This window comes from Meleagris gallopavo, chromosome 1 (genome assembly GCF_000146605.3).
Source record: "Meleagris gallopavo isolate NT-WF06-2002-E0010 breed Aviagen turkey brand Nicholas breeding stock chromosome 1, Turkey_5.1, whole genome shotgun sequence".
Lineage (NCBI taxonomy): Eukaryota > Metazoa > Chordata > Aves > Galliformes > Phasianidae > Meleagris > Meleagris gallopavo.
The window spans coordinates 77,087,250-77,101,869 of NC_015011.2; the positions used below are offsets into that span (position 1 = coordinate 77,087,250).

The 14,620-nt window shown below is 36.1% G+C and overlaps 1 protein-coding gene across 1 annotated transcript in view; it reads left to right on the top strand.

The window, feature by feature from the left end:
* SPAG17 (sperm associated antigen 17) overlaps positions 1–14,620 on the top strand; it is a 100,982-nt gene that overhangs the window by 31,939 nt on the left and 54,423 nt on the right. Inside the window, exons 8-17 of the mRNA XM_031554714.1 lie at positions 1,155–1,313; positions 2,027–2,089; positions 2,387–2,557; positions 3,415–3,552; positions 3,634–3,744; positions 4,316–4,466; positions 6,045–6,275; positions 10,343–10,466; positions 11,062–11,203; positions 12,948–13,102. Of these exons, the coding sequence (XP_031410574.1) occupies positions 1,155–1,313; positions 2,027–2,089; positions 2,387–2,557; positions 3,415–3,552; positions 3,634–3,744; positions 4,316–4,466; positions 6,045–6,275; positions 10,343–10,466; positions 11,062–11,203; positions 12,948–13,102 (1,445 nt within the window). The remainder of the gene's footprint in view (positions 1–1,154; positions 1,314–2,026; positions 2,090–2,386; positions 2,558–3,414; positions 3,553–3,633; positions 3,745–4,315; positions 4,467–6,044; positions 6,276–10,342; positions 10,467–11,061; positions 11,204–12,947; positions 13,103–14,620) is intronic.

The following is a 14,620-nucleotide window of genomic DNA, read 5'->3' on the forward strand; positions in this document are numbered from 1 at the left end:
CTAGATGATCATTGTGATTCTTTTCAACCCAGGCCATTCTGTGATGATTCAACATGGCCTTGAATACTTCCAGGGATGAGGTATCCACAACTAATCCAGGGAACCTGTTCCAGTGCCTTGCCACCCTTTGAGTAAAGAATTTCCTCCAAATATCTAATCTAAATCTCCTCTATTTTAGTTTAAAAAAATTACACCTTGTCCTGTCACTATGCTCTCTGATGAAGAGTGCCTACCCATCTTTTCTGTAGGCGCTCTTTTGGTACAGCAAGGGCCCTTTAAGGTCTCCTCAGAGCCTTCTCTCGGCTGAACAAACCCAGCTCCTTCAGCCTTTCTTTGTAGTAGAGGTACTCCAGGCCTCTAATAATCTTCATGGCCATCATTTGAACCCCCTCCAACAGCTCTGTATCTTTTTTGTGCTGGAGGTCCCAGTTCTGGACACAGTACTGCAGGTTGAGCCTCACAAAGTAGAGGGGGACAGTCAACTCCCTCAACCTGCTGAATTCTTATTTTGTTTAAAAGGCTGAGCATGCAAAACTCTCCAGTACTTCAATTGAAATTTTCAATTAGCCCTAGTGATCTCTTGTAACATTAATGAAAAGTTTTATAAAAGAGCATTGAATTAGAAAAGCAAAAATGTGCAAATATTAATTCTGAAATCTGTTTTCACAAACTGAACTTCTAATATTCAAATATTACGAATACTACAACAAGTTTTCCATAACTGATGACTGACCTGAGTGCTTGATTAGAAATGACATAAACAGGGCTAGTGTTAGAGAAAGCAGATGTCTGATATTTCTTAAGGATCAGTTAATATATTTACTATGAGTTACGGAACTGGAAGACAGTTGTGTTTCTTCACCATGTTTCATTTTAGAAAACTTAAGGTTGAGATATCCAATTACTGTTTAGGATAAAAAGAAGAGTATGGCCATTAAAGCCACTGAAACCTGAGTGTGGCATGTGGTCTGAGAGAGGGTTTGGTATGAGTATAAAAGTATTTCAAATTTAAAATTATGGTTGATCTCAATTCTGTTTGAAAACTTTTTAACAACTGTGGATCTGCTGGATAGAGAACTAATAACTCATGTGGCTAAATTACATGCCACATTTGTATGCATGCTTCATCCTTTATATCTGATTTTCTGTCACAGCTTGCATTTGGCACTGAACTATTTGAAAGCATTGCTTGTTTAATGTATGACTGCATAGACTGGAGAAGACAGCATTGTAACTACTTGGAAAACACCAAATTTATTAATGTGCCTGAATTGTCAGAAAGCAAATCGACACAGCCACCTATAGTAACCAAGGCAAGGATTTTCTTTTGCTTTATCTTGTTTATTACAGAAAATAATGAACTATAGGGTAGAATTACCTTCCTTCAATTCTAAAAATATCAGCTTGGACCATCACTCCATGTGTAATGTTTTATAAATAAAGTTGGGATTTTTGTCTTCAGCATTTAAAAAATCAAAAATGGGAAAAATTATCAGAGAAAAAAAGATTATTGGAGAAACAGAAAAATAAACATCTGAAGGATCATGCAAATATTGTCATAAACTATCACTGGTTTAAAAATTATTTAACTTATGATTATGTCGTCTTATGCCTGGAAAATCACTATGCATGCACAGAGCTACTATGTCTCCTTACAGATCTGCAAACTATGCAAAAATTATTATTTAGTTCTATCCAAGATCAGTTAATTTATTTTGCTTATAGTAGACGAAACAAGTGTGCACAAGAAAGCGGTTTGTTGGACATGAACTAGTGACTGGATAAAAATAGGATTACTACATCTGTAGCAGTGCTTCTGAACTCTCACTTAAAGCGTTTGTAAAACAACATAGCTTGTTCCCTTCAGTCAGATTTAATTGAAGCCACATGAAATTTTAACATCTAGCCAAGAGTAAGAAGCTAAAGCTAAATGAAATTATTTTTCCCACCTATTTGCATCTGGCAATCCTCACTTGTTTCAGTGATTCTGATTATTATTTTTTGATTTTTGTCTTTGTTCTTTTAGATACAACCAGCATCACAGATTACGCCTTCAAAGAAAAAGCAGCAAGCAGAAGTTCTGACAACAGTAATTTTCTCACAAGGCATGTCTAGAGGATGAAAGCAATGGTCCTTTAGCTATTCACTATGTCTTATCATTCATTCGTCTGTTAGCAGAAATTATTTTCACAGGAAGCAAAATCGGGTTTAATGCTGTGAGAGTAGTTTCGTGGTGAATACATTGTGACGGACTCTGGAAACTGCAGTGGTGATAACTAGGTTCTTTAGAAAAATCACTTTTTCTACCTCTTCCTAGTCACATTTGGATTTAAGAGCTATACAATCAAGAACATAATCTTTTTAGAAAAAATTGCCAGAAGGTTGAAATGGTGAGGAATTCAATAAATCTAGCTTAATTAGTTTTCTTTTTACAGCAGAGGAAGAATTTTCTTTTATGGCTACTTCTATGGATATGAGATATTACAATGACTTGCTGAATCAGATTCCTGAAGAATGCTTTTCTGTGCCCATAATGCTGAACTGCATGCTGGAACAGGTGGAAATATATATTTTTCTCTTCCCTTGGCTAATTCTTTCTAGACTTGGTATAATGATAGGTCAAAGATCAATAAATCCATCTCTTTCATACTAAAATAGAAGATTATGAATGGAGGCACTGACCATGGAGGTTCAATATTAAGGAATCACAGCTAAAAAAGTGGCTTCCTTGTTTTCCTTTCGTATTGTACTCACTTATCCTGTAAATACAATGCTACTCTAAAGTTTCATTTTCAAGACTACAGATCCAATATAATCAAATGAGGAAAAAGGTGTCGTTTTATAGGAAAGTCAGGAATTGTTTTTTCACATCCCATGCAGCAGTATTGAACTTGTAATACTTAACTCAGTACAAAGGTCTTATGGCAAGCTTAACAATACAAGCGCTATACATCTACGCTAGCTCTAGACAGGTCTGATTACTTTTGAGTTCAGGCAAAATCTGCACATTAGCAAAACCCCACAGTATGATTTGAAAATCTTTCTTATTTTTGAATTAAAATTTCAGCACAATTAGTTATTATCCAAAGATAGACTTATGCAAAAATACTCAAGAAAAAGTCTGACACCTGAAATGCAGACTGAATCTGTGTTCACTACAATTCTTAACATTTCAAGTTGTAAATATTTTTCTTCTCATCCTTCTGAAGGTGAATAATAAGAGAACATATTTCTGTTTTCCATAATTGTTGTTGCTTATACCAAAAAAAAAAGTTTTTCTTTTTCTTTCCTCACAAAATGTATGGATAAGTGTTTAATTTGTATGTAACTTATCACAGAATCTGCTTGGTAATTTTAATGATGTTAAGCAGCAGTAATACTTTAATGAAAACTACCATATACTATGTTCACTAGGTTATTGCTAGTGAGGAAAACCTAACACCACCTAGTCTGGTGGTGCCAGAAGAACGGGCAGATGGGATACATCATAAGATTGCAGATCATATAGCCTCTGTCCTTCCTTCACTTCCACTTTCTGAGAGTGAAAAAAAGGTTTGCATTGTCTTTTATTTGTTTCCTACAATGACACATTTGTGTTATTATTGGTATTTAATGCATCTTTCTTTTTAACAGAATCTGTATGACTACTTTTCTCCCAAATACAGCGAAGAAACTGTAACCCCCAAATACCCACTCTTATTTAACTACCACGATGCTCTAGCTCAGCGTTTGCACCTGCTGAAGGTATAGTGCTATCTATCACATACAAAAAGTTCTAAAGTCCACAGACAGTAAATACTCAGGCATTAGAAAGAACTGAGTGAGTGTTGTTTTTACAAAAAAGCACGCATAGATTAGATTTTTCCATCTGGGATAGACACTAACACAAGTCCTTAGTCTACCTAAGAAGCAATGGATTACTGATACTGACTGAGGACTTATCATAACACAGAGCATTATATGGATATACTGTTTGCATTAATAATAAGAAGGTTTACATTTTTGATGTAAATGAGTGATGTTAGAGAATTCTATTGATTTACTCTAGTATTTCAAAATTTTTGAGTCAAGATAGCACAGACAAATATCTTCTAACAAGTGTCTATTATTATGCTGTCACTCTCTTTTTACCTCACTTTTCTTGCCCAAAATATCTGACACCATGATTCAATAATGTGTTGTTAATATATGACTGGCTTAAACACACACTTATGTCTTTTGCTGTAAAAAGACTTACTTAATCTAACATGCTTTTTTAGCAGTCTATTGGTGTTAAGGTTTAATTTTAACTCTAGTACTTTGGTGTTTGTTTTAGATCCAGGGCAACTTAAATCCAAAAAAGATTGAACATGAAATGATGGATAAATTGCCTCTTAAAGAACTTATCCATTTCACCCTTCCTTCAGCTGAAAATGACTCTAAACGCTTGGCCAGAGTTCACGAGCTTATGCATTACTGTACCAGTGGTGAGCTGATTTTCATTGATGTAACTTCTTCCTTTTTCTTCTTATTGATGATCCTATTAAAAAGTGGGAATTTGAGGATGAGATTTTTCAGCTACCTGACACCTGTGAGGAATTTCCCATTTTTTATATTCTTGATTATAACATGGCAAGTTATACAAGTTAAGCTAACTTCAGACTGCAGTTTCATGGTAATTAGACAAGGCAATATGAGTATTAAGCATTGCAAAACTAAGAGCTGGTAGTATCTCAGAAGTCTCTTGTTTACTTATTTATGTTTAATTACATACAAATGGTTATTATATCTGAGAAAGAAAGAAACAATTGTACAAATTACTATTTTGACATTAGCACACAGTGCATTTTGATAAATAATGATATAAATCATATGTTTATTTACTCTCATCCTTGGGGTGGAGGAGCACGTAGAAGATTTTTATTACACAGTAACTGGTTTTCAAAATATAATCTCTTTAAGCTTCTGGTGTTAATAATGAACTGGCTTTTATAATAGTCTCTTTAACAAACCAACAGAATATGTTCATTTCTTCAACCATAATCACTTCTGCAATTACCTTTTCTTGGAATGTGCCTACCACCATAACGTACACTGTGAAACAATCCCAAAGACTGCATGAATACCTTTAGGCATTTTTGAAAGTTTACTCTACAACTTCTAAGAAATATGAACATCACAATATCTTTGGTTACATTTGTGCCATCATATAAAGGACAGCATTTAGAGGTACTTTCCTGGTTATTCATTCCCAAAATCCAATGTGTTGGATTAGTTTACACTAGCTGCATTGTGTCTAGGTGTTGGTATGTTCATTTTAGACTGTGTGTTTTAGCTATTAAGGTGTTCTATATTGCTGTAGCTTGCCAGCTAGTGAATATCAATTTTGATGATCTTCACTGGACCATACTGTACTGCTAGGCCCTACCAACTGTTAACTTTGATAGCAATTTCTTCACTTTTTCAGGATTTGCAGTGTGCTTGGGTACTTAACTACTGCAAGGAGAGAACATTTCAAACTGAAATAATTCAACTTTTCTCATGATTATCATTGTTATACAAACACCCATGCAAACAACCATAAATAGCATTTATTGTCTTTACACCTTGAATTCTTCTATGCAAAGTGTTTTTAAAGGGGAAAGAAAAAAAAAATTTGAAATTTTGCTTGAAAAGTTACTGATGATAAAAAACGTTAATGATAATGGAAGCTTTTTCATGAGCCGTAGTTGAAAATAGCTAGCTGTTAACTGGCTTGATACAGTCTATTCAGTGTTTTAAAATCAACATAATTTATATAAAGCTAATGAGCCAGGAAATCTTCAGATGTAGGAAGCACTTCATTTAAGATGGATAAACAGTTAGGTATATCATTTTGCAGTTTGGAAGCATTCAACTTTGAATGCAGTGTAGAATGTAGCTGACGTAATTTGATCCTTTACCATCGAGGAAATTGTTGTTGGCTTTTGCGGAGTTGCCAAGAACAATATGTTTGCATAGTTTTCTATTTATCTTCTGCTGAGCCACAAGAACATTTTCTATTAATGATTGTAATTCTTATATAGAACTTCTGAGTTGGGCTGAAGTGGAAAGAGCCTTCAGAGTATTTACTTTTGAAAGCCTGAGGCTGACTGAGCTGAGTGACTCTGGACTCCTGGAGAGCTCTGGATCTCTGGTTGGAGGTGATTCTGAAGTATCTTGTATACCCTGGGATAATCCAGCCAAGTTTGCAAGGCAGCTGAGACAACTCTTCCTTATGGAAATGAAACTTAATGGGAAATCACCAGGAGGCTCTGGTAAAAACCTCTCTGTTTATGTTACTCCTGAAGAATAAAAATCTGCTATTTATTTTACCATATCATTTACTGTTACAGGCCAGTGATTTTTATTCCTTATACAAATCATCAAATTTCAAATATTGTGTAGTCTGAACATTGAGTATATACATAAAGACAAAAATTAGCTGTTTTTGTATGATATAAACTTTAAAAGTTGATTTATCAACTTATTAAAATGGTATGTGTAAAAAGCTGTGTACTAGAAAACTTTTATTGCTAATGACATTAAATATATATTTAAAGGTGTAGAATACTGAACGTGAGATAAATACCTTTCTGAATGGTGACTCTTGTAAGCTATAATGGCTCCTGAGTCTTTATCACCTTAGTAGCAATCATGGAGTAAGATCAAATGTGATGCATAGGCTTAATTGAATGATTAGTTGTGAATGACTATTAGGAGTGGAAAAGATACATACCTTACACATAAGGACTCTAGATGGTGATGTGAAAAGTTGAAATTTAATTTAAAAAAAAAAGAAAAAAAAACCTATGCTGTGCATATGTATCTTTCACTTTGTTTTTCTTCCAGGCTTCCCTCTTCTTTCACATACAAGTAAATTAGTGTAGATTTTTACATTCAAAATCTTGGGCCAAATATAGAAGTAACAGGGAAAGAAGAAACATCTGTATTTGGTGTTGAAGAAAGTGAGACTGGTGAATAAGGTTAACATATGATAAAACTGAGAAGCCAGTACAGCATGCAGTTTATTTGAAATTAAGTATATGTTTAGGTTTATTCTAAAACTTGCTTTTTCAGCAAAGGTACAAGAAAGAGTCAACCTCGGAGTTCTTCAAAGGAGAAATTCTACCAAAATAACCCTATAAATATAGAATGAACGTGCTCTGCACTGGTGAGACTTTACCTGGAGTACTATATCCAGTTGTGAATCCTCAGTACAGGAGAGATGTGGACCTGTTAGAGCACTTTCAGAGGAGGACCACAAAAATGATCCAAAGAATGGAACACCTTCCCTATGAGTATGATAGGCTGAGAGACCTGGGGCTGTTCAGCCTGGAGAAAGGATGGCAATAAAGGGAGGCTATAGAAAGAAGGGGACAGACTTTTTAGCAGGATCTGCTGTAGTAGGACAAGGGAAAACAGTTTCAAACTAAAAGAGGGGAGATTTGGGTTGGGCATAAGGAAGAACATTTTTACAGTGTGGGTGGTGAGGCACTAGAACAGGTTGCCCAGAGAGGTGGTGGGAGCGCCATCCTAGGAGACATTCAGAGTCACACTTGAGCAGGCTCTGAACAACCTGATCTGGCTGTAGATGTCCCTGTTCATTGCAGGGCAGTTGGACTAGAGGTCCTTTCCAACTCAAATGATTCTATGATATCTGGCCTACCTTTATCTGTTTAAATGTGTCTAGCCAAAGCTAATTGTCTAGACATCTTCTGTGTAAAGGATAGTTTATCCCATGTTTCTTAAAGTCTAATTCCAGTGTAGCACAGATACCTACAGCAGCTAAAGTGATAGGACTTGAATCTATCATCTCTCTTCTCATCTGAATTGCCATATTTCTGCAATTCTGCTTTTGTTATAATTGGCATTTCTCAAATCTTAGAATCATAGGTTCATTAAGGTTGGAGAAGACCTCTAAGATCATCTAGTCCACCCATCAACACATCACCACCATACCCACTTAACTATGTCCCTAAGAGCCACATCTGCATGTTTCTTGAACATCTCCAGGGACAGTAACTTCACCACCTCCTTGGACAGCCTGTTCCAATGCTTCACCACTCTTTCTGAGAAGAAGTTTTTCCTCGTAACCAACCTGAATATACCCTCTTGTTCTATTGTTAGTTACCTGGGACACCAATCCCCACCTCACTACAATTTCTTTCTAGGCAGTTATAGAGAGTGATAAGGTCTTCCCCTACTCCAGTCTAGACTATCTCAGTTCCCTCAGCTGCTCTTCATAAGACTTGTGCTCCAGACCCTTCACCAGCTTTGCTCTTTGTTCTTTTTATATGCACCAGTGTCCTATAGTGAGGGCCCCAAAACTGAACACAGTATTCAAGGTCCAGCCTCACCAGTGCCAAGTACAGAGGGACAATCATTTGCCTAGTCCTGCTGGCTACACGATTCTTGATCCATGGCCAGCAATTGGGTTTCTCGACCACCTGGGCACACTACTGGCTCATGTTCAGCCAGCTGTCAACTAACACCCCCAGATCCTTTTCCTCCTGCACAGCTCTCCAGCCACCCTGCCCCAAGCCTGTAGCATTGCACGGGGTTGTTGTGACCAAAGTGCAGGACTCAGCACTTGATCTTGTTGAAGCTCATACAGTTGGCTTCAGCCCATCAATTCAACCTATCCAGATGCCTCTGTAGGACCTTTCTACTCTTAAGCAGATCAACACCTCCTCACAACTTGGTGTCATCTGCAGACTTACTGAGGATGCACTCAATTCATTCATCCAGATCTTCAGTAGAGGTGTTAAACAGGACTGGTCCCCTTGTACTAGCTGTATGTAATTCCGTTCATCCCCACTGTCTGGGCCTGACAGTCCAGCCAGTTGTTTATCCAGTGACGAGTACATCTGTCTAAGCCATGAGCTGACAGCTTCTCTAGGAGAGTGCTGTGGGAGGTGGTGTCAAAGACTTTAGTTACTCTACTTTATAGACTACATCATGTAGTGAACTGGTTCTAGAAGCCACATTCCAAATAAGCAATTATATTTTTGAGATCTGAGAAAAGTAAAAATCAGATCAGTTTAATCTGCTATATCCTTATAGAATCATAGAATCATAGAATCACCAAGGTTGGAAAAGACCTAAAAGATCATCCAGTCCAACTGTTCACCTATTACCAATAGCTCCCACTAAACCATGTCCCTCAACACAACATCCAGTAATATATTGTATTATATTATATTATATTATAGTTATATTCATGATATTGTCCATTCTCTGCTAATGTAGATGTCTAAGCAATCATCTTAGATAGGAAGTTTGAGCAGACAAAATGAATCTTGCTTATCTGCTTTTTTTCTGAAGCTTGAGAACAGTGTGTTTTTTTTAATGTTAGTTTATTTTACTTCTATGTTAGTCACAATTCTAAATATTGTAGTTACAAACTGAGCTGTCAACATTTCAATACTTCTGCAGTACAAAATGCCAGAAAGTTTAATCTTTTGCTATCAGTTTTCTTTAACCTCCTAAAGGCAGTCAGTAAACAGATGCAATTTTTCAGAGAAGCAGAGTCTAAGAATGTATGTCTGGAAGCTGAGCTGATTATGAACCATTTATGAACAAATAATTTCAGGAGTATTTCTTTGGAGTAGTATTTTTCTTGTATATGTGAATTTTAATCAAATATCAGTGAACTCTGCCCTACATTAGGACATTAAGAATTCTTTTAAAAGAAAACTATTTTTAAAAGTGAGAGAAAATACAAGAATATAGAAATGAAAATCTCCAAGTAATCCTATTAATGTCAGGCACCCATTGTAATAATGATAGTTTATCAGTCTAATCTGTGCATCAGAATTACTACTTAGATCCTTGGAAGGTGTAATGTTCTGTCATTAGCTTATAAAGCTCTACAAATCCAATTAATTAAGCTTAAAATACATGGTTTCCAAGAATTCTAGTATCAAAATAATTTATTTTAGCTTTTCTTTATGTTATCTCTGCAAAGGAATACTTGTTTCTCAGGTGATAAACTGATAGCTGGTTCTTCACATGTGAATCTATAGAGTATTTTTATTCTTTTTGGGCAGGCAAAGCTATTATAGGTCATGTAAAGAAGATAATTTGAGTGGGATTTCCCTTTTTCCTTTCCTTTTTTTTGGGGGTGGAGGGGGTTTTCTGGTTAATGATCTGGTACTTACTATGTATGGATTTCAAAGTGGGTCAGAGGTGATTATGTATTTAGCACACTAATGTCATAAAAGGAAACTTTAATTTGATGGCAATCTCATCAAATATGCTAAGGAAGTTGCAGCATTCTGACCTTAGTGTTTAGGTCTGAAATTGATGGAACAGTTCTTAAAATTCAGTTTTCAATTTCTAGGACACGCAAAAGCAAAAGACAGGGGTGAAAGAGACGGTCTGGCTGATTCTGTTTTGAACAAAGAATTGGATCTTTCTGCTTCTGATCTGGCAAGTGTGATAAATGGAGTAAACTGTGCTTCATAGCGTGAAACAATAGAAAGTGCTGTTCGGTATTGGGAAATGTTAATACAGATTCCTTTGCAGTGCTGCATGCAGACGACAATTTTGTCATGTTTGGGGAACATGGACATGACTGTTAAGCGCTATCTATCACTTTCTTTGAATTCTAATGTGATGGGTTTGGTGAAATGCAGGTTTTACTGAATACCAGGAGTCAAATACTTGAATGAATGTTCAAGAAAGAAAAATTGCCAAACTGTCTGAAACTAACAGACTGAACATTTTGGCTTCTTCAGAAACAGCTGCCTGCCATACAGCCCTGGATAAATGCAGCAATTTTAAAATTACTTCATAATACCTGTCTAAATATTCATAATTGCTTACAGCACTCAAAAACATATAACCTAGCAATAAAAATAGTCAAATTATGTTTGACATAAAAAGCCAAAAGCAAAAACCTTTGGGAGCAGTTGTTGGGTTTTTTTATTAAATATTGCCATACGGCTCTACACGTGTGCAGCATTATGCAATTAACCGTGAAGTAACATGTGATGCTGTCTATAAAATCAACAAATTACAGTTAATTTGATACAATTGACACTAAAATGTTGATAATCATTACTTTGTTTCATTGTATTTTGAGGTGAGTCTGGAAAATTATGGTCTGGAATCAAAATTGGAAGAAATAAAAAAGACTCAGAAACGTTGTCTGACAGACTGGAATTTTGCTGAGCATTTTCATCCTGATGTCCTTCTTCAGGTATTTATGAACAGACAGTGTTGTAGATTCAGTCATGTCTCAGAATTAGTAAGGGAATACAAGGTATTTCCATCCCATATAATTGGTTCCATTTTATCAGTGATGCATTTTCACCAAAACCCATTCGTTCAGCTGCTTTAAATCTTGCATGAGAAACTGAAGTTTATAATTGTTTTTTATTTCATGGTTTGGCCATGCTGCAGCTGTTTTTTTTCAGTATGATTCTTTTAACTGTGTGATGAAAAAAAAATTACCCTTAAGGGTGACCCTCCCTGATCATTACAAGATTAATTAGTCCACTGTATGTGAAAGCATACTTTACAAATACTTGTGCAGCATATGGTTTATGGACAAGCAGAAAATTTTGTCATAATAATTCTTCACCCTTTGAGAGCTACAAGCTTTATTTACAGAAATCTTGTGAGCTAAAGACGAAGACTGATCTTGCAGAAAGAGCAACAAATGTGAAAGATGAGTTCGGGTGTAAACGGTATGAAGTGCTAGGCATTCTTTTTGGAGAAGTGGATTATAAATTCAGGGCTGTTTTGAACTTCAAGGCAATTCTTTTTGATCCTCACACATGCTATACAAGGATGGAGAAATGGCAGCTTTTTCAGCAGTACTTTAGCATCCCCTCATTAAGGTCTGGGTGATAGATTTCAGTACATGAGGAATTCCTACTTAAGCAAGATAAAGAGCTAGTACAAACTAAACTATCAATAATTAGTGTATCAAGTCAAAAGATGCTGATGGAAAACAATTGCAGCAGAAAACAGCAACATTTTGGTGATGGTATTTCTTTATTTCACATATAAGCACTGTATAGGAACTGTTGAGTCACTGCCTGAACCACTGATTGATCACCTGGGGAAAGGACCTGATCAGCCCTGGGAGCACAGGTGGAGGCAATTCAGCTGTGTGACCAAAAGGGGTGGAGCCTGGCTGCACCTCTCTTTGACCCCATTTAAGGGCTGACTGCAATGGGGGAAGTCTCTGGTTGGAGATCCTTCCCTTGTAGAGTTTTTCCCTGTTTGTCCCTTTGGCCATTTCACTTTTGTATCATCTTTCCACCATACTAATCTTTCCAACTGTAACAAGCGCTATTTATACAACCAGGTGATAACGAGGTTTTCAGATTTAAAGAGAATGCTTGTTGATATGGAATTACTTCCATCTCATTTCAATTTGATAGCTTTGTAAAAAGCAGTAGCTTGAAAGAAAGTTTTCTACTAGATATGACTATAAAGTTGCAGCTTACAGAGAATGTAAACATTGAAAGTGATGGTCTGTACAGAACAGGGTGAAATAATGTATAACACAGCAAATGTCAGAGATGTTCAGGTCACAGAAGAGCAAATTGGATACAAAATGAGCTGAAAAACAGTTTGTTTCTTTTTTTCTACCTGCTTTACAATAGTTCTGCTTTTACTTGTTATGTTTTTATTTCAATACTCATTTTAAAATCTTAAAAATATATGAATAATAATTTATCTATACTTTAACTGAGTTTTTTCATTCATGGTCTGACTCAGAGGTGGAAGTCAGTGAGTATGTATTCTCCATATGGATAGTGGCAGAGTTTCAGTTTCCACATGCTGGAACACTGCAGCAATCCAAGTAGTTTGTGTGCATCCTGCAGGAAGAGTGAAGTTCTGAAATATCCATTGCTGAAAGCTGCGCTGTTTACTATCTGCACATACTACTGTGTGCAAGGAGGATGTACCTTTCTTTCTTTCCTTTTCAGGTTCTTCATACTGCAGCCCAGGAATATAGATGTATCGATTCCTATTATCATACGCAAGATAAGTCTTTGCTAATGGTTCTTCACAATCCTATGAATCAGAATCGTTTGTGCCGGGAGACTTGGGATGTTGCATTGCACTCTAATGTTGGATTCAGGTAATTAATTTTATCACTCCTATCTCAATCATAGTCATTTTCAATTAAAGCCTGTATGGTCATGGCAAATCTTTTGAAATTTCTCCCTGCATGACCAAAGCTTTGAAATTAAAAGATATCATGTTGTAACTACATTTAAGAGAAAGCAAGGCATATAGGTAGAGAGCAGTACTGTATCAAAAGAGTTAAATGAGATAAAGCTTTTCATAGTGAGGAGAACCATACAATAACTGTGCATGATTCCCTATCACATGGTGTAAGAATATGATAATACACACAAAAAGTCAAATTAGGGATATACACGTCAAGAAAATAGTGTTGATCTGGAGGAGGTCAAATGGCAAACTGTTTAAGAACTTAATTTCCATGTTTTTCATCTTTAGTTATATAAATCGTACAGCTGTCACACAAAGTTTTTCTGAGAAAAGCTGGAAGCCCTTTATTAGTATTAGGATCTTTTTTTTTTTCTTGGAATAACACATTCCTCTTAATTGTCACTATCTGCTCACCAGTAAGAAGTATAAGAGTGCTACTATTGGAGCTTTTGCCTGTGGATGTATTTATTTTGGTACATTTTTGCACTGCAACGGCAGTATAGATGATATGGATCCAACTGCTATTCCAGTTTGTTGATCAAATGTAGACTATGTGTCCATGTACTGACATGTTAAGAAGCTGTAATGCTATGGAGAGACATCTGAGCTAGCTTTAACCCATAACACAGTGGTGCTCTGTTAATTATTTAAAATCTATCTGAGGAACCCATTCTATTTATCAAAATATTGGACTTTTTCAATGTAAATTTTTGTTGATACCAATAGATATAAACAGGTTTTAATGCTAAGTAGGCAAAGTGTATCTTCCACAAGACATACTTTGTACTGTTTTTGCTCTCAGGGTAATCTGTGAATCCATCTCAGTTTGTTGTGATTAGCAGTGACTCATCCTGAGGACCTGCTGTTGTGTTACCTGTAGGAGCAGATATGTGGAACCAGACTCCCTCAAGAAGCAATTAGCCTTGAAACAGCTCTTCTAACAATTCCTAAAACAGTCTGGAAGCTCACCTTGACATAGCATTGAAGTAGTCAATTCAAGGCCAACTGCAAAACAAAAGATAATGATTTTACATCCAAAGAAGAAATAATGCACACTCTCTGGCGGATAAACTTTAATTTTGCTGAGGCTGTGCTAGCTATATGTTTACTCATTATTATTCTTCCAGATATACTGGAAACAAGACTTGAACAAATTGTTAAATACAACTTCTTTGTGGGGCATGCCAGCTTTATTCACTGATATTTCTTGGGGTTCTATTTCAAAGCAGAAAGGCATTCCTAAAGAAACTAGCATGAAAGCTAACCAAAAGGTTTGATTTTACTCTTCTTTTGGGGAAATACTCTATGCTCTCTGTCTGCTGCTTAGTATCTATGAAGCGCTATAGGCTCTCATTTGGTTCTGCTATGTGGCATCTGTACCTGCCTTTTCTCTGCAAAGTAATTATCACATTTTCTGACCTTA